Source organism: Adiantum capillus-veneris, chromosome 17, assembly GCF_014529385.1.
Source record: "Adiantum capillus-veneris isolate H3 chromosome 17, ASM1452938v2, whole genome shotgun sequence".
In the NCBI taxonomy this organism is placed as follows: Eukaryota; Viridiplantae; Streptophyta; class Polypodiopsida; order Polypodiales; family Pteridaceae; genus Adiantum; species Adiantum capillus-veneris.
This window is the reverse complement of record NC_140947.1, coordinates 68,557,667-68,577,837: the sequence shown is the minus strand read 5'-3', so window position 1 is coordinate 68,577,837 and position 20,171 is coordinate 68,557,667. Positions and strand designations below refer to the sequence as shown.

At 39.9% G+C, this 20,171-nt stretch overlaps 1 protein-coding gene across 1 annotated transcript; it reads right to left on the bottom strand.

Moving 5' to 3' along the window:
- Nucleotides 1-11,609: 11,609 nt before the first annotated feature.
- On the bottom strand, nt 11,610-12,532 carry LOC147437437 (uncharacterized). Its single transcript, XM_086485944.1, has one exon. The coding sequence runs from the start codon at nt 12,483-12,485 to the stop codon at nt 11,820-11,822; it is 666 nt and encodes a 221-aa protein (XP_086342070.1). The 5' UTR covers nt 12,486-12,532; the 3' UTR covers nt 11,610-11,819.
- Between the last annotated feature and the right edge of the window lie 7,639 nt (nt 12,533-20,171).

Here is a 20,171-nt window from a genome sequence, read left to right as displayed (position 1 = left end):
TAGCATTAAGGAAAGTTTGGACTCAAAAAAGGACTTTTTGGCGTTAGAGAGAGAATGTTGTTCGACCAATAGAGTTTGAGTCACCACAACGGTAGCTCCAATTTATTTGATTTTTATCTCAAATTTGTGCGTTTTCAAAAAAGAGTTTTTTCTATTAAAAAGATCTCAATAAGAAGATACGACGCGATTTGTGCAAATTATGCTCCTGCCATGGACGACGAACACCGAATGTGCCATAACTCACATTCAATGAGGCACGTCTTTTGATGAACACTTTTCAAGCTACTACTTCTTGTGTAAACTAGTGAGCCTCTTTTCTTTTATCGTTTTTGCGTAGTCTCACTTCGCAGCTAATAGAAGCAGAGATGGAAGGAAGACGACCACGACGACCATCCGCCTCTGTTAAATCTGTGGAACTATTCAACAACTTTGACTTAGACCATGGTCGCTGGATGTCTACCACAGTCACCATTGGTAGTTGGGTTCTGCTTCAAACAAGAAGAAGAAAACGGATGTCAAATGAATTCATCAACAGCTACAAAGGATGTGTGAAAGATTTTCGCTTGTCTCAAACGGGAAAGACAGTGAAAGAGGTGCTCATTGAGCATGCATATATGCACTCCGAACTACGATTACAACAGTCACCTTTGGGGTTTCCTGCTCATAGACCAAACTGTGTGACTACTATATTGCTAAAAAGTTTTTAAAGATCCTTCAAGTTATTTTGTTGACTATTTCTTGTGACCATTCTCTTATCTTTTGTTTTTGCAGATATTTATCCTTCTAACAAAGAAGACTTGCAACCAGTTGAGTGCATAATTGATATTTTTGATGCTTTTCATGCTTCGGTGGGAGAACTTATGTACAGAACTAGTGCGAGAAGAGCTCTCGCAGAGAGGGGAGTTTTCTTTTACGACTACTTTTACAACGCCCCTTGCTCTGTCCATGGATTTGGCACTTTGAAACCTTTCCCTCTTCCCCAACAAGATTCCCCAAAGTGGCCAGTTCCAACTTCAGAAACCTCTGAGTGTTTTAAACTCAAGCTTCATCAGGAAATTTTGAAGTGTTTGCGACCAAACATTGCAAGCAGGCAAGTACGAGTCAGTCTATTTATGCCATTACATGTCTTTATAGATTTCTTCCACGATGAGGAGGTTAGAAAAACAGAAACCATGTTCATCTGCAAATCCCAAACTTGCCTTGATTTTTTGGATGATAATTGGGATGTCAGTGATTTTGAAGGCATTTTGTGCAAAGTTGACAAGCGCTCGGTTGTGTGCAAGTGTATGATAGCATCACAAAATTTTATAGTTTCTTTCTACTACATGAGGTGGCATCGAGTGAATGGTGAGTTGGTAGCTATGGATCAAGATTTAAGTGACGATGCTTTTAATCCCTTGATGTCCATCGAGATGTGGTTTTCAAATTATTTGCTTACAATGTTGTGGTTAGATCAAATGTCACTTTAAGACAGGTTCGAGAGAATCTGTTAAATGAGTCCGATCTCAATTTGCCTTCAAAATTTGTTTTCAAGTGTAACATGCGAAAGGTACTAAGCTACATGTATTACTTTTATACGTTGATGTCTCTATCGTGCTCATGTATCCCAATGTCTTATCGCGTACGTTGCATTGCAGGTACCTCACATACAAGAAAAAACGACTCTTTGTGCACAGATTACCAGCGACAGACTGGAAATAGTGAACTAACTTTACACAATGATTCAAATACTATTCTCAAAGATTACTCGACAAAGGCAGCTCTCTACATTACCAAACACCATTGAATTCTCACTAAACCATTTTTTTGGAAAACTGTACTCAACATTTTGTAAACTTTGAACCATAATCAAAACAAAAGTCAAATTTCGATCCACTGCTTGTAATCAATTTGTCAAAAGTACATTTCATAATCTCTTTCTAATCTTGTGCGTGCAGTGATGTGGGGGCTGTTGGTTGAGGTTGAGGAGAGGTGGTGGCTTGGGGGTTTGGGGGCTCTGGAGCTGCTTCATGAGTAGGAGAGCTGCTGGGTGGGGGGTTTGGGGGCTCTGGAGCTGCTTCATGAGCAGGAGAGGTGCTGGGTGGTGGGTTTGAGGGTTCTGGAGCTGTTTCTTCAGGACGAGAGCTGGTGGGAGCTTGGGTTGGAGAGGCATCTGGGGAGATATTGATATGTGCTTGTGTTGGTGTGGCAGACACGGGGTATCTTATCGGCGGAGGCCTAGGCGTGGGCCTTGGTGCTGGCGGGATAAAAGAATCACGTGCTCCGTCTGGACGCATGGTCGTGCAATTGATGAAGTTTTCAATCATTCTGTTTCTAAAGGAAGAAACATCAGCCTTTGAATAATCTGCCAAATTTCTTACCTGCGTTAAGAACATCATGTTTATTAACATAGCTACTAACTTATTAAGATACAAATCTGTAAACGAGTGTCAAATGCTTACACTTCTACGACTTCCATCAAGCATGACCCCTAACAAAATTTCTGCATTGAATAAGAACCTCCATCCACAAGAGTAGGCATTAAATTTCATAAGCGACTTTTAACAAAATTCTATGCGATGTCGAATAAAATACAAAACCTCTTACCTACGTACTTCACCATGAAATCCATGGGATGAATTAGCAAGGTAGCACCGGTTTCGTTCAAGGTGTAAGAGAACAAGACTCCAATGAGATCTGTTACAAATAAACATAAGCAAAACATATGTCATCACAATAAATTAGAGTTCAAGATAAAATAATTTCACTATTGAAAACATTGCGTACCCTTCATGATAAGCAAGAACAAAAAATTTTGCCGTATCCATGTTCACTGACTGGAACCAGTCAACTACTTCCACTAAAGATGTATCCTCGGCTGTCAAAACGACCGAGAGGTTTGAGTCAAGGACGGAGACATCATCTTGCATATTCCAAGGCAAATTTGAAACTACAAAACTGTAAAGAAATTCGTGTCATACAAAATTGAATATATTAAAAGAATTTATTGTGAAAAAAAGAATAGAACGCACCAAAGCAAGCAATTGATGATTGAGTCTGTGAGTTCCCTCGTCCGGTTCTGTAAAATTGCAATCTCGTGGGGGTGATAAGGAAAATACAGAATGCGTCCCCACACAGGAAGGCCAACATGGAAATAAGGAAACAGCAATGACAAATCATCAGCGTTGGCGTCGCTGATGGCATCCACCATTTGTTCCTCCATCATCTCAAGGCGTAATTGCTCCGATATCTCACTATCGTCTTCTGTTGTGTCCCACTCGGTGTTGAGACGGGTGCTGTATCGATGCATTTGTGTAGACACTTCACGAACTTTGACCTTTTCAATAGGTGGTATTCTAAGAATATTGTCCATCTTTCGGTTGATGTCTCGGCATCAATGTTGTCCTATGGGCGTGGGCCGAGAGAATGTAGCCATCCTGGAAAAGCTCTACAAAAAAATCCTCGGCGGCCTCGTGCAAGCATCCCATTGCACTTCGAGACCACCGGAAATTCAGGTTGTGTTGCTCGCAAATCTCGCGAACAACTCTCTGGAATGGCAGTTTAGGTATTGCCAATGAAATGTGCTTTTGGAGCTTACGAAGTTCGAGTAGAACTCTCCTATTCTGCTCGTATCTTCTTCTTCGCATTGTTGCGCGTAACTGCGGCATGGTCTTGCCCGGAATCACATGCGATGTTGACGGTTGCACTGTAGACGAGCTAGCCTGGCCCTGCGGAACAGACTGGCCAGGATAAACCTTCCTTGCTGTTTGCTTTGTGTGGGCCATGACCTGAACAAGGAGAATGCGAGGAAATATGGAAATCTGGATGTGGGTAACAAGGCAGAGTGACTAGAGACACTTCGAAAAAAACGGTGAGAGAAAAAGGGGGGGGGGGGGGGGGTTGTTTATATTAGTGGAATAAGTATAATGAGAAGAGGCGGCTGCATTAATCATGACATTGCGAGGTATGACGGGAAGCGTGCGGGCATAATGATTATGCGCCACATGGCACAACGGGACAAAACCGATATTGGTGGTGCCGAAATTAGTGGCACTGCCTATTCGCGGGGTGGCACGACGAGGAAAGAAGCGCCCCAACGGGTTGCCCTAGCAACAATGGTATGTCGCGGCACAACGCGAGGAGGTGGACCAGAATACTCTACACTGGTCGTATCGCGATATGACGCAACAACAGGCTGTCGCGCCAGAACGCGATAGCGGTGCTTTTGTGGAGCGGCGGCACCCATTTCGCGTTGTGGCGTGACCGTTTCACGGCGGTTGACATGTGGTGTAATCATCACGGCGACTGCATGATGCACGCGTGGCGCGACAAAAAAGGCGTCGCGGCACAACGCGAGGAGGTGGACCGCAGTACTCTTGACTGGCTCTATCGCGTTATGACACGACAACAAGTTGTCGCGCCAAAACGCGATAGCGGTGCTTTTTTGGTGTGGCGGCACCACTTTCGCGTTGTGGCGCGACCGTTCCACGGCGGCTGATACATGGCGTAATCATCACGGCGACTGCATGATGCACGTCGGCCCCATGATGCACGTCAATCAATGTCATCATTGTCCTCGAGAGTCCTATAAATATGACTTGCTCCCCCATTTTCCCTTTGTTTGGATGTTGTGCTCTCTCGTCTATCTTCGCTTTTAAATTTCCGTTATGGACTCCTTCAATGTTGAAGCAGAGGAGGAAGTGCCTTGCACTCAGGATGCCCCCCAAGACAAACTATCTCATTTTCTATACCGCATTGGGCTTCAGCAGCGCGAGACAGAGATCAGGCCGATGTTCAATCCAGATTTTTCTTTGCATGAGTGGATTGTCTCTGCGCAACATTATCTATCAGGTTTTGAGCAGACCTACCAGCAGCAAACGTCTGGTGGCATTGTCGAGATACAAGGAGTTCGTTTTGTTTACATGAAGGATATCAATTTGGACTCCTCCAAGAAACACATATTTTCTAGGAGTTGCCTTAAGCTACCAGTGCACTTGCGGATAACAGACCACAAGTGTACACTTCATAACTGCAAGTGTCGAGTGGCTGAATATTATGCAGGTTTTATTTTATATTTGCATTTAATTTTGGATGAGCATGCTGATGCTGCAGAGGCCTCGCTAGAGGATCAGATTGGGGAGGGTCAACAGCCCAAGTCTCGGGGAAGCCTTGCCTTGTAGGTTTCAGAGGGAGTGCAGCTTCCGGAGGGTGCTTTGCCTACTAGTGTTCTACCTACCATACCTATTGGTGATTTGCAGTATGTCTTGCTTAACGACATTATGGGGCTTTTTGACCTTCGAGAGGACTATTGCCTTGCCATTGTGGCACAGAATCTCGAAGAGGATGATGCTGTCATTGACCCTGAGTACGACAAGTATTCTGCTATAGATGCCTATGTAAATGACGATGAGTTCGTTGACCCCGCAAGTGCACTTGTGATGATTTACAATGATGTTGCTAGGTATGAGCGCACGCTTCCAACAAAAAGGAGTTAATGGAAGTACAAAAAAAGCTAGGGATTGAAGAAATGGGTAAGGCAAGCACTTCTTCATCATCTTTGGCCTCAACCTCCAATGCGCCCACTGGAGGTCAGGGCGGCATCAACCTATGGAACGAGGACTTACTTGAGGAAGATGAAAACCAGAAGGTAATCGTTTTTTATTTGCCTTACCTTTTGGTTTCTACTTATCTCATTTCATAACTTTAATTTGTTGCAGTTGGTGGTCTATGATGATACCTTCATTCCTCGCCCTCGTGGACAAGGCATGGGAGATTTAGGGAAGAATTCCTCTCTCGGCCAATACTTAAAGAATCTTAAGTATCCAAGTTTTTTGGTCTTCCATTCGTCCTTCTCCAATGACAACGCAGAGCTACCCTTGATGACGTTGAAGACACTTTCAAGATATTTAGGAGGGGCCGTCATCAGGTGGAACGCAGATAAAATAATGCTTTTAGAAAAAAATGCCGCATTGTATATGTTTGGCCAAGGGCCAGGAATGTATGGTTTGCGTAGTCGCTATTTTTTGACCCAAGCAGCATATGGTTTGGCATGCGGAATCACTGACCCTACGCAATTACTAGAGTATGACAAGCATGCTATGTTTCGCAATAAACAACCAATTGCGCATTTGCCTACTGAAGAAATGTCTCTTGTGGCTGTGGAGGTGGAGACAAATGTACTGTCGACAAACGAACCTGCAGGACTAGGTTGCAAAAGACCAAGGCAAGAAGAAGACACACAGCAGGCAAAAAGGCCAGAATATTTTGTAACTTTTCCTAACGAAGATGAAGAATAGAGAAGCTCCAATGTATATTGTCAATGCCAAAAAATAGTACATTTTCTATCAAAACAATGAGTACATTATGTTTCTCACTTTTGTGACTGGTTGTCTTCTCTTGGCACAAAAAATTATATTGTGTTACAATGCGCTATCTTTAGGAAGTCTCAAACAACTTGGGTCGGAGTTGTCCAAGTTTTTCCAATGCGTTCTTTTTGAAGTCGCCACTCTGCATGTCGCGATGCCACAGAAGATGCCTCTCATATTTCCTTCTTCCGTCCTTTGCTTGCTAATCTCATTGCTTGGCCAATCTGACTGTCTTTGACACATTCCTTTCGGTGTGTTCTATGCATAAGTTTTCGATAAGTCCATTGATGTAGTTCCTCCAAACTGTTGGCTTTGTTTGCACCACCTCTGTGACGAGTGTGGCTGAAATAGCCAATACGGGCTTGGTAGTGAGTTTTCTCCATACCTTGTGTAGACCATATAGCCAAGCTACCATACTGCCTAGCAAACCAAGGCATGTGGTTTCATATGATATGCTGCAAAAAAAAACCAGCCTATTGTTTATATGTAAATATATAAACACAATTTTATCAAATAAAGTAATATACCATGTAATGAGTTATGTGTTGATTTGTCCATGCAGCTATGAAAGACCTGTGGAAGGTCTCCAGAGCGTCTTGAAACAATGTATAGTTAGTATCTCTCCAAGTATTGAGCTCACAAAACTTGAATATGGAATCCAAGATTTTCCACACGTTCGCTTTGCGAGTCCTTGCTGCACCATTGTCTACGTGGTCAACCACTACATTGTGCAGGTTTCTCCACCGGTTGTATCTCAATGTCAACCTTTTTTGAGCACTTTGGCTTTTGCGTTGTCTGCCACTTGTTGGCATCGACAAGAAGAGACAGGCTTTCACACCGCCAATAGACAACTTCTTTGGCACATCTCGACCATTCTTAGACCTCTTCTCGTCCTGCTCTATTTTCACATGTCCTCCATGCAAGCCCATATCTGAGAAAATTGTTTCCAATGATAATATAGCCCTTTGTTTTGCTGATGCTGGCCTAGTAGTCCAAGCAAAACAAATGTACAGAAACATAAGTTTCTGAATGATTCTGCAGAGTGCATGCATCGTGCAAATATGTACTATGGATAGTGGAATATCCAACACTGGGCGGAAGTTAAGGTCCTGCAAGTGCCTGTCCGATGCTCTCCTCTAATTTCTTTTGTCAAGACCAATGACTCCTCCCATGCAATACAAACAAGGGCTTTTACTTGTTGCTCCTTTTGAGATGTTGTACATACACTTTAGGGTTTTGAGATCTCCAACCATATGCCACTCTACTGTGTATGAACCCATGCCTAATACATCGAGTGTCTTTCCATTTCTCTGTTTGCTTATGACTTCAGGAATACTTGTTTGATGGAAAATCCAGTTAAGAATATCGAAATTCTTTGCAGGCACCTGAAATGGGAAAACCAAACCAATCAAATGAAACATGTCTAACCATTTTTTTAAGCAAAAACTTGTTGATATCAAACCTTGAATGTGGCTAATAAGAAAATATTGTTTTCAGATTACACGCTAAAGTTTCTAGGGTCGTCTGAAGCAATGCTTTTATCTAATGCTCTATTCATAAGTGTTATTGTGACACACTCAACCTTTGTCTCTTTCACTAGCTCGCACTCATCCAGTTTAAGCACAAACTTCAAGACTCCATTGCATTCCTCTTGAGAAACCTCGAACGATTGAACAATATATGTCTGCAAAGCTACTAAATCATAAAATATATTATTGTATTTGTCATAGACCACTTTCTCTGCTGATGGCGATCTGTACATTGCTTCAATGTGAAAAGGAGTGCCCAATGTCCGAAGCACTTCCTAGTTGACCTCCAGTCTTGTCTTTCGAATGGAGAAAGGATTTGGCAGCAACGTGTGCTTGAGATTGAACTTCTTACTTTATTGCTGCATAGTTCTGTAAACAGAAAATTAAGTAAATGGACTATTTCCAAGTTTTCAAATGCTACACATATCCAATATACCTAAAAATTGCAGACATTTGATTTGACAGGTGAAGACAATTGATTCAAACACCAGACATACCTAAAAATTGCAGAATAACCTTTGTTGGATATTCCGGCTTCATCCAGAATTGATTGAACATCACGTGTTTGGAGTTGATTCTGTTTCAAAAGAGTGTCAAGTTGCTTAGCAACAATCTTGCAGTAGCGCTTATCGTCCAAAAGTCCGGCGACATCTTTGCGTTTTAGTATGAGACCATAAGGAATTGAAGAAGTTGGTGTGTTGTTGTCAATACAAATAAATAACGATCTAAGCATAAATATGAAAAGTAAGATAAAAAACTACAAATGTAAAGATGAATTAAACCTGTTTGAATGATAATCTTACTTGATTGCTTTAACCCTCTTCTTCAAACCCCCAGAACCAACCTTTAGTTGTTCAATGTTTCGTAAGCGTCGTTCTCTTAACCGAGGATCCAAGACATTATTTTTTTCTCTGAGATCCTGCGTGAGCTGCGTGATGCTTTCGTCCTTGCCTTTTAGTTGTTGAGCGCACTCTGTCATAGTTTGCTTCAAGCAAAAGTTTTCTTTGTGTGCAAGGTCTCTCTCAAGCTTAAGAATATCACTTTTGGCCGCCAAATGCTTGGTGAAGCCATATAAACCAGAATAACCGTCTCCTACATAGTTCAACAATGACGTTATGTTTCTGAACGGTGGAGTTGAGTTGGTGATAGGATGCTCAAGATATATCCTGCCATCCACCCAAAGATCGACGCTTTTTTTACCTTGAAATCTGAAGTTCTCTTTTGAAGCTTCGGAAAGGATGCCTTGCTTATTCTTCTTGTGGAGGGGCTCGTATTCTCTGAACAGTTCGATATGCATATGATACACATCGTTTTGACTCCTCGTCTGAGTTCTGTGTGAAGATAATAATGACATTGAGATGACTTGGTGAATGAGAAAGCTCAAAACAGAGGAGAGCGCAAGAGTGAAGCAAATGGAAGAGAGCTCAAAGGAGGAGACTGCGCGCAGGCGGAAAGCAAGAGAGATGCGAAAATGAGAAGAAGAATAACATTCAATGCACCTCGTTGAGCGCCAAATCTTAGTTTTGAAAAATTCAAAAGATTGAGACAATCGGCGTTCAATTCGGAGCCGTCGTATGTTATCATTGTCTGAACACTTTTTGAGAGTTTTAATAAACATACCCCCCAAATCTGATATTCGAGTTTTTTTGAAAGTGAATATCAAAAATGAAATTTGGAAATTTTTATTATCTCTCTAGAGCTAAGCTGACCTGGCATTTCTTACAAGGCCCATTTTTTAGTCCAAACTTTTCCTAATGGCATGCACTTTCTTCCATGAGGATTCATTGCTTCAATATCCTTTGGGGTGGAGATTCTAACCAAAAAAGTTGTAGTCGCTTGGTAGACTTGTACTCTCCTTAAATTTAAAGGTGTCTTTTTGGGTATTCTCAACCACAATAGGATGGCCACCCAGATAGCAAGAAAATGGACCTTAAGAGCTCTAGATTAAGAGAAATTATGGGCTTTACTAATCAAAAGAAACTCGATCCAAATCTCCCTCACTCAGTACAGATCTTGAAAGAACCTTTCATTTAGAGAATTAGCTTTGGCCCCTATTGAAGTGAGACCAATGGGTTCACCATTGATGTGCAAACCTTGGGAATTTTACAATGAGATTAAAGTGCACTAAAGACCAAATCAAAAGTTGATCCATACTATCCTTTAATTATAGAAGATTCTATTTGATTTGATTTTTATGCTAAAAAGCTTAAAATGCCTTTGTGCAACAAAGCATCAAAAGCTAGAAGGATATCTACAGGGATCACTCCTAGTTGGATTCCACCCAGATTGTGCCCCCTACAACCTTACAATTCCATGTGCAAATTGGCTAGCTGCAAATGGATTCCACCCAGATTGTGCACCCCTACAACCTTACAATTCCATGTGCTAATTGGCTAGGTGCAAGAATTCAAGACCTCAAAAGAAATTTTAGGTTTTTGGCCAAAGGAAATAGCAATTCATGCATTTTGTAAGTAAAGTTGTTCACAATGTCTATATTCAATTTTCAAACTAGGGTCTATTGGACAACTCCCTCAAGCAATCCCTTAATAGGAAATGGAATTGGAAATGGAGCGGAAAAAATTGGGCATACAACTTTAAAGTATTATGGGACATTCTCTCAAGCTTTACACTTTGCAATGTACATGATAAGCTTGGAGTATAATGAATCTCTTTCAATAGGTGTTTCTTGCTTTATTCTTCCAAGTTGTTGGTGGTATCTTTTTAAGTAATGTAGTAAAAATAATCCATTAACCATGCCTTAGTGGAGGAGCTTCTGCATGCCTTTGAAATAAATCTTCGATACAACTACAAATTTAGCCTATCCTCCACATGATTCTACATCTCCCTCTTTATTGCATCTTTACAGAGTGAATCCATTGGCTATAATAAAAAAAATCTATGAGGTAGCAACAAATTCGAATCGAGATGAATGTCACACCAGATTATGTGTTAAGTTAGTTGAGTAGGCATCGAACCTCTGGCTACATGAATTTGAGAGACAACACAATTCAAAACAAAATTGTACCTAAGATTCATAAAAACATTCCCTTGCACTTAGGTTCCTTTGATTACAAAAACCTAGTACACAAATCCTAAAAACATTGTTATTACATTGAATCCAACTCAAATCTTAACATCTATTTGTGATTGCCTTCTCTTTTTATGCCATTGAATCCTTCCCTTTGTGCTTTGATACTCTATGATTGCCTTCAACTAGCTCTGAGTGTTCCTCCCAAACCTTGAAAAGTCCTCCATTGGCCCTGCCTCTTCTCTGAACTTTTCCCTACTCTTAAAGACACTCAACGCCTCCAAGACCATCTCTCACAATGATATGCCTTTAGGATAGAAAGAGCCTAGTAGACTTTGCTTGATAGCACCTTCACACATAAAAGTGTCCAAAATGCCCAATCCTTAGACATACATTTCCCACATATACATTGATCATAATTGTTAAGAGAAATTGCAGAGAAATCAACAAAGTTGGGACATTTATGTCAACAAGGCAAAGGCTTTTTGCATGTAAGTTCAGCTTGAGAGACAGAAGAGTGGAAAGCCCTCATTGGACACCGACATCATACGAAGTGTTCAAGAATGGCTCAGTAAGAGAGGAAAACCTTTCTCGATGAGGGATAAGATGAGCTTTACGAAATCCCAAAAGCAATTCTGCAAATACTATAGCACTATTACATTACATATAGCATTACTACATTTATTCAACATAACAGACACCAATACCTCTGGCTCAAAACGATATAATAGCATATAAACCAAACAAGAGTGAGACTCGTCTCACCTTCTCACCATGACAAAAAGAATGCACAATCAGAGCCAAGTTTGACCCAAGAATTGGCTTCAAAGGAAACGCACATGTGGGGATCTGTTAAGCAGAAAACTTTCTGCACATGTTACCTGCTTTTTGGCTGTAAACAATAGCTCAGACCAGCATTCATTTCTCTGCCTTGTTTGCACCAGGCCGCACGTTAGAAGACATACAGAGGCCTTCAATAGGCCGACGACAAGTAGGACAAGTGCTTCCATTGCGCTTTCTGTGCTCCAACAAGCAACTCAGGCAGTACTGGAAATGTGAACATGGCAACACGAATGTGTCACGTGGATTGTCCTTACATATGCTACATATATGCTCCTCTTCAATCTGCTGCTTCAGATCATCCACCTGCTTTTTGTGGGCATCACATTCTTGCTTCTGAAGCACTAACACGGCCTCTTGATCCTTGAGCTTCTTGCCCATTTCCTGCATTTGCTTCATGTGCACCTGGCTTGCAGAGTTCAACTCTTGCTGGGCTCGCAAAGCCGCAGCTCGAACGCGCTCAAGCTCTTCTAAGCACGCAGCTTCATGCTCTGCATACATCTTCTTAAGTTCTTCTTTCTCCTCCTGCCATTCTCGCTCATGTGCTGCCTCCATGCCCAGATTGATTTTGCTCACAAGGCACATTGCAACCGCACGAATGAAGCGGAAATCCTCATAGCTTGCATCATCGTACATGTCGTTCTCAATGGTTCTCTGCGCCTCCAGCAGCTTCTCCCTCACCTCCAGTTTCCGCTTGCGCGTACTGCTGCCATCCCCCTCCTGCGAGCTCCAAACGGTCATCATCTTGAGATAGTATCCGCTAGCCTCTGTCACACGGAGAGAGAGAGAGAGAGAGAGAGAGAGAACAAAACATCAATTTTAGGGGGAAAACAAATAGCGGTAATGATTATTTTTATGATTTTAGAACAATTACTCCTTTGGTAAATAAATAGAACCCCCTTTAATTTCACGATTTCAAACTCATTTCCATGATTCCATTGTGCTGCTTTTTTGGCCTGCCCCTTAGGGCAAAGGCTATTCTTAGCTTGAATTTTCGGAGCATAGGCTAGATGAGATTGCATAATGAGCATAGCTTTAATGTAGGCTTCTGTTGGGGACAACTCTAGGGCTCGCGCTTGGTGGAAACTTTCGTTGGCACTACATCCACAAGCACAATAATACACAATGTCAACTAAGTCCCTTACTCATCTAGTGACTTGTCTCATTTGTTGCCTTATTGCACCTTCATGCCCTATGCCCTATCAACTCCCCTCTCCACCCCTCTCTCTCCTTGGAAGCTAGCACAACAAAGTCTCGATTTTGCCTATCCATGGCCCCACTTTTCATCTGGCCCAGCTTCGCCCTTCGCCCTCTACTCACCATGCCTTGCTCTGTGTCTAGAACCATGGGTTTCTCGTGATTGCCAACGCATTTTGATTGTCAATGAAGATAGTGTTGGTAGGACTATTGTCCCAACAACAAGTTAATCAATGTGTATGAGCTTAACACATTCAATCGTAGCTATGAAAGCTACCTTGTACTCCACCTCGCAATTGGAAGTGTGGCAATTGTAATCTACTTCTTGATCAATTGAGAATGAGATATGCAAGAGTTGCCAAACATGAAACACTTGTATGTTATAGCAACTAACCCAATTGGCAAGTCTAAAAAAGCATGTAAATTCAAAAACAATGATCCCCCCTTGGGATAAAACAACCCGAGATGTATAGTGCCACTCAAGAAGTGATCCATCGTTGAATTTTCTTCCAATGCTTAGACCATGGGCTATGCATAAAACATTGCCCTTGTGAGACAATATATTGAACATCTAACATAGTAATGCATTCATAAATAAGTCAAACAACAACCCTTGCCCAAATAATGATGCGAACTCTCAAATCTGATAATTTCAAAGATCGAATCCCCCTCGAAATTAGCAATTTGTCTCTCATTTGGTCCATTGAGTAGCATGTCATCAACATAGAGAACAATGATTAGACATATATCATCCACACGCTTGTCATACAAATTGCTCTTCATTGGAGCCAAATAAGTATGTATCTTCTCATACCAAGCATATGAGGCTTGCATGAAACTTTCACGCCTTGATTTTTTTGTCCTTTTTTAACAAAACCACGAGGTTGCACTACATACACATATTCATGCAAACTTGCATTCAAAAACAAAGTCTTAATATTCGGTTGATGCACACTCCAACCATTTTGAGATGCCAATTCATAAATGCTACAGATGGCGGTCAAACGATAAGTAAAATCTAAAGTCTCATAAAGGATAATGTGCTTCTCTTGAGCATAACGTTTTTCCACAAGTCTAGTCCTATAGACATAAACACTACCAACAAGCTTATGTTTCAATTTGAAAACCCATTTAGTGTTGGAGTTAAAGGTGACGTCCCTTTGGCCATCCGCAAATATGGTTCCTTTCAATATTCTTTCGTCTCAATACAAAAGAATAAGACAGATATCTATCACAACAAATTGGAATGCTTGTAGGAAGCCATCTCCACCTATCTCTTTGTGTTGATCTCCTCTCTCTTTCTTCCTCTATGTGTATGCGTCACATTCACAAGAAGTGGCATCAAAGTTCGAGTTTTGGCTTGTGACATATTCAATGGGTACTATTTGTTGTATGATGAGTGGGGAGATACATGGAGCTATGAAGCTTGAGACCATTTATGTGTGAAGCATGAAAACTGAGTAGAGTGCTTGAATAGAAGGTTGAATGTACATAATAGTCAAAGCTCAACTCAAAATAGAGATATATTTTTGCTTCTTTGTTACCTACATGTTTCTTGACGATGGTTTATTTATCCAACAGCGAGTTTCATTCCGGTGGATCCTTCCATGTTAGTCCTCATAGAGAGTAGTTTTGTGCTTATGATAGTAGCAAAATGGATTTACGCGCTTGGGAAACGACTGGTTGTGATATATTCAGTGTAGAAGAGATACATTTGAGGCTTTGCCAATGTTTCCCTATTTGTTCTCAACAATGTGAGACATGTGCCTAAACTCAACAAGGGCTTGCTTTTTGCTTGGTAGTTAGATAATTGCGGATTTCACACATAATTTAGCAATGGCACGTGGAAGATTCATGTTGGATCTTTCAATGTGGTCCACTCTAGTCTATCCACCAAATGTTTTCATAGTTGAAGGTCATGGTGTTGACATAACCAAGCAATCAAAATTCCTTTTGTTCCATAGCTAGCTACGTCATTTATGTAAAATTATCTAAAATCTTTATCAGGTTAGGCCATAGCGAGCTAGGCCATTTATGTAAAACTTAACTAAAATCTTTATAAGGTTTGGGTTATATATGTGCTTGTCTTCAATCTTTCATACCTTGACCTTTGTGAGCATTGTATGTATGGTAAGCATTCTAGATCGGCTCATATAAGTTTGGTATGCAAATAATGCATTTCGATGTGTGAGTCTATGCCTACCAAGTCACTAGGTGGTACTGCTTACTTTATTACTTGCATAGGTGATGCAGCTTGTCAAGTTAGGGAATATCCATTGAAACATAACGATGATGCATTTTCTATCGCTTTGGGGTGGATTTCATATGTTCAAAATCAATCAAAAAAGAAGCTTAAGCGTTTGAGCTTTTATAAGGGGTGGAATATATGTCTCTTGTGAATTCAGAGTGTATTTCAAAGTTTTTGTGATAAAGATGACATTAAGATAAGCTCATTGCTCCTCATACACCTACAAAAATTGGACCTTCTTAGATCATCAAGTGCACAATGCAAGAGAAGGTTGCAATATTTTATCTCATGCTAAGTACTTTGATGGGTTTTGGGTTAAGGCTATGGAAACCACAGTTCATGCTCACTTCATGTGATTACTAGTTTACCTATGAAAGCAATAATGGTTTTGTTTTGGAAGAATCTTGGTGTGGACATAAACCTTTCTATGAGCACATGAGAGTCTTTGTTTATGAAGCCTTTGTGCATGTACCAAAGAAGCTTAAAAACAAGATTGAACCAAAGTTGTAAAATTGCATTTTCCTTATCTATGGAGAAGATGATGATATGTGAGATTGTTTGTAGGATCTAGTAATCAATAAGGTAATCGTAGCAATGATCTCCGATTCAATGAGAATAAAATTCATAAGAACTTCCCAAAATAATGAGATGAGCAAGGTTATTTTCTAGGATGTTATGCCACCTTTCAAGGGCAAAGACAACAGATTGTCCATGCACCATAGGGTGAAGCAAGTTTAAAAGGTGATGTTCCCAATAGCTTTGACCTTGCACAAAGCAGTGGTAGTTCATCAAGTAGTGCTAAAATGCTAGTGGGACAACCAATTCCTCATGAGGAATATTTTGTAAAGAGAAGGTAGACTCAAGTTTCTAGGTCACCTCAATGGTTTGTGATGAGCCTAAACTACATTATGTAGATAGATTGTGGAGATCGCTCTTGCTATGATGAGGCTATGTTGTGGGAGACAAGCATAATTTGGAGAATTGTATGAAATAGGAGATGGATTATTTGGTAAAGAATCCTATGTAAATGGTTCTACAAGTTGAACATCAAACCCAATGATGCTAACCCTAAGTAATAAGACTAGATTGGTTGCCAAAGACTCTTTCAAGGAGAAGGAAATCGTAAATTTTGACCAAGTTTTTTTACAAACTGTCAAAATGACTGTCCTATGGAGAGTTCCTTCTTTGATTACCAAATAGGGCATGAAATTGTTCGTCAAGATGGATATTAATGCAATGCCCTTACATGGTGATCTTCATTAGGACATTTACATGAAACAATTGGAGGTTTTGTTGAGAAATCCAAAGAGGCTTTGACATGTAATCTTAAGAGGTCTTTATGGTTGAAGTAGGCACTCCAATGGCTTGGTATTGTAAGTATGATGTTTTCATGAAGTTTAAATGTTATAGGTGAAGCAAAATTGATCATTGCCTCTACGGACAAATCTACCAAAAGGTAGTATTTTGATTTTGAGCCATAATGTGGATAATATGCTTATGTTTGGATGTATAGATGCAATTTAGATGCATCAAAGGTGAGGTTACTTGAGAACTTTGATGTGAAATCTTTGAGAGAAGCAAATGATATTTTTGAGCTTGCACATTATGTGGGACAAATTGAAGAAAGTGTTTTACTTGTCACAAGAAGAGTACATTTGTTGCTTATGTGCTTAAAATATGGAGGCAAAGGGAAGTTGATTGTTAATCCATTGCCTTCATATGTGAAACTTACCTAAAAGGATTGTCTCAAATCTAATGAGAAAAGGACTGAGATGGCCAAGATTTTGTATGCATATCTGTTGATTCTTTCATGCAAACCATGATTGAGACTCGTATAGACATTGTATTTGTAATGTAACATTTTTAGCAGATCAATAAAAAATTAAAGAAAGAAGCATTGGGAGGCAATGAAAGGTGTGATATATAAATGGTACAAAAAAATAAATTGTATTTTCTTAAGAGGAAAAGAAGATGAGTAGCTAGCTACATAGATGAAGATTACATAGGGAATGTGGACAACATAAGTTCCATGTCAGGCTGGTATAGTTTTGTGGAAATCTTTTTTGCAAGATTGTACATCTGTATCTACCACACGAGCAAAGTGCATTGCTACATCAGATGTAGACAAGGAAACTATATGGCTTACTCTATAGTGAAAGATTTGAGAATTAATGCAAAGGTTTCAATTTTGGAATATAGTGTTAATCAGCTAGCATAATAGTGCTCCATATGAAGACAAAATACATTGATGTGAGGTATCACTTCATTTGCAAGGTGTTTGAGGACAAGCACATCAAGCTTCTCAAGATTCAGATTGATGACCTTGTTTATCTACTAACCAAAGGTCTACCTTTTGACAAGTTTTCACATTGTTGAGTTCCTATGGGCATTGTGTAGATCTTGTATATATGTCCATAGCTTGCTTAAAGGCACATTAACATTTAAGTGCAAGGTTGTATGGGTAAAAGTCCATCGTGCCCTAGTCGAACGTGCCATCTCTTGGCCACTCACTTCTACACTAACCTTAACATTCATTTATCCATTTCAACACAATAAGGAGCACAATATTTAGTTTTTGATATATATATGTATATACATATATATATATACACACACACACACACACACACACATATATATATATATATATATATATATATATATAGAGAGAGAGAGAGAGAGAGAGAGAGAGAGAGAGAGAGTGTTTAAATTAATTTACAATAAACATATCACATGAGACCGAAATACAACAACCTCAATCTGCAAACATAGTTCAAAAGATGATATATTTATCTCTCTCTCTCTCTCTCTCTCTATATATATATATATATATATATATATATATATATATATATATATATATATAGAGAGAGAGAGAGAGAGAGAGAGAGAGAGTGTTTAAATTAATTTACAATAAACATATCACATGAGACCGAAATACAACAACCTCAATCTGCAAACATAGTTCAAAAGATGATATATTTATCTTGACAGTCTATCAAAATAAAATACATCTCATAGTTACAGGCCATTTGATAATAATAAGGTCCTGCAAAAAGGTAGTGTTCTGAAATGTACATCCTCTTTCTAACAACAACCAAGGAAAGAGCACCCTTACCTGCATCCACAGTAAGAAAACAATCCAGTGATTAGTTCTCAGACAGCCATATAGGTAACTTGGGTGATCCTAGTTGTCATCCATGTCACCTTGGTTCCTAAAAGAAAGAGAGAGGTAAAAAATGTTTTCTGTTTATATACTCCTTTGGTTCAGAGTGCCTTAGTTAAGTTGTCCAATATCCAAAAAATTATGCATGTAAGAAGCATTCAGGCGGGGTACTTTAATACAGACCCATAAGTGCCAAGCTAAAGTTTAGAAATTTTACAATGTTAACTTTGAGTTTCGATTGCAAAAAGACCATTATTGTCTTGAACTAAAACAACAAATCTCTAACTGTATACAGGTATCCCTGTCCAGAGGCCTGTTTAGAAAAACCTAGTGAAAGCACTCGGCTAAGCATCCATAGTGACTGCCACTTTTTCCCTGGTGAAGAAAGTCATCGATTCATAGAGTAATAAACCAGTATAACCAAGAGCAATAGACAATGCTCAACTTATTACAGTGTAAGGAAAAACCTGCCAAACAGCTGCCAGGTTACATGCCACAAAAGGACATTTAGAAGGACTAGCAACAGATTTTAAAAAAAACCAATGCTCAAGTTAACCAACAGAAACTCTCTCTCTCTCTCTCTCTCTCTCTCTCTCTCTCTCTCTCTCTCTCTCTCTCTCTCTCTCTCTCTCTCTCTCTCTCTCTCAATGTGGTCATGTGCTACATATTGAGCACAGCCAACTGAGTAACCAAAAAGTTTGTTTTAGAAAACAAACATACTGTCTCACGGACAGTATAGCTTATAGAAGATTACATAGGCAAACATTCCTTAAAAAGTTCAGCAAAACCAAACCCATATTCTAACAAATTTCCATGTTTAGCCAGCAATCATCTCAGAATTCAAATATAATTAACCATGTAGAAGACCATATAGCCATCAAGGAGCCAACAAGCTTCCATTTACATAGATGTATATATCTATGTGCATGAAATGTCCAATCAGTGCACCTTTGCAAGATCGACCACGAATAATTTTAACCAAACATTTATGATTCAGCATACCCATACCCGGGCCCCACCAATATACTGGTGTAGTGAGAGATGTTTAATGAGGCGCCGTCTCCCATTTTCTACCAAAATAGAGTTCTGTAGAAGCGTCGCCTGTCAAAGATAAATGCTACATGCTAAAAATAAGAGATTAAGCTACCTAGTTGGCTCTGTCTACACCACAGGATTGCTTCTAAGTATCGGCACGCCTTCATGCAGAGAATGGAGTGAGGAGTAAACGCTCTATCTATATCAAGGTAATGAGTCATTACCTATTTTAAATACTCAAGAGGAGGTTCCCACTGGAGTTATAGGATATTCTCCAGGTAAAGGAATAACCCCCTTCTTTTTTTTAGAAAAAAGAAAGAATTTTTCTTAAAAACCATCAGGGCCATCGATTAGTTTTTGAGGGGGACCTGGTGTAGGACAGGTTTGAGCCAAGAGAGGGGAATATGCAAGTATACCATATTTCATTAATATAAGGCAAATTTGAGTAAAAAAGAGGAGGCTAGTGATGATAATGTTGATTTTAGGAAGAGGTAAACCAGGTCAAGAACCTAGAGAGAGAGAGAGAGAGAGAGAGAGAGAGAGAGAGAGAGAGAGAGAGAGAGAGAGAGAGAGAGAGAGAGAGAGAGAGAGAGAGAGAGAGAGAGAGAGAGAGAGAGGTGTGCTTATATGCTAGCACTTATTTGCAATGACCTTTTGCTAGGGATCAAGTGACATAAAAACTACATTTTATTCTTCATAAAAGGTTCATATTCAAATTGCAACACAACCAACCAATTTATGCATGAAATGACAAGCATTCCTTCTCATCACATAGTAGACAGAA

Excerpts from the sequence above, each read along its gene's own strand:
- LOC147437437 (XM_086485944.1), bottom strand. The coding sequence starts at position 12,485 with ATGATGACCGTTTGGAGCTCGCAGGAGGGGGATGGCAGCAGTACGCGC.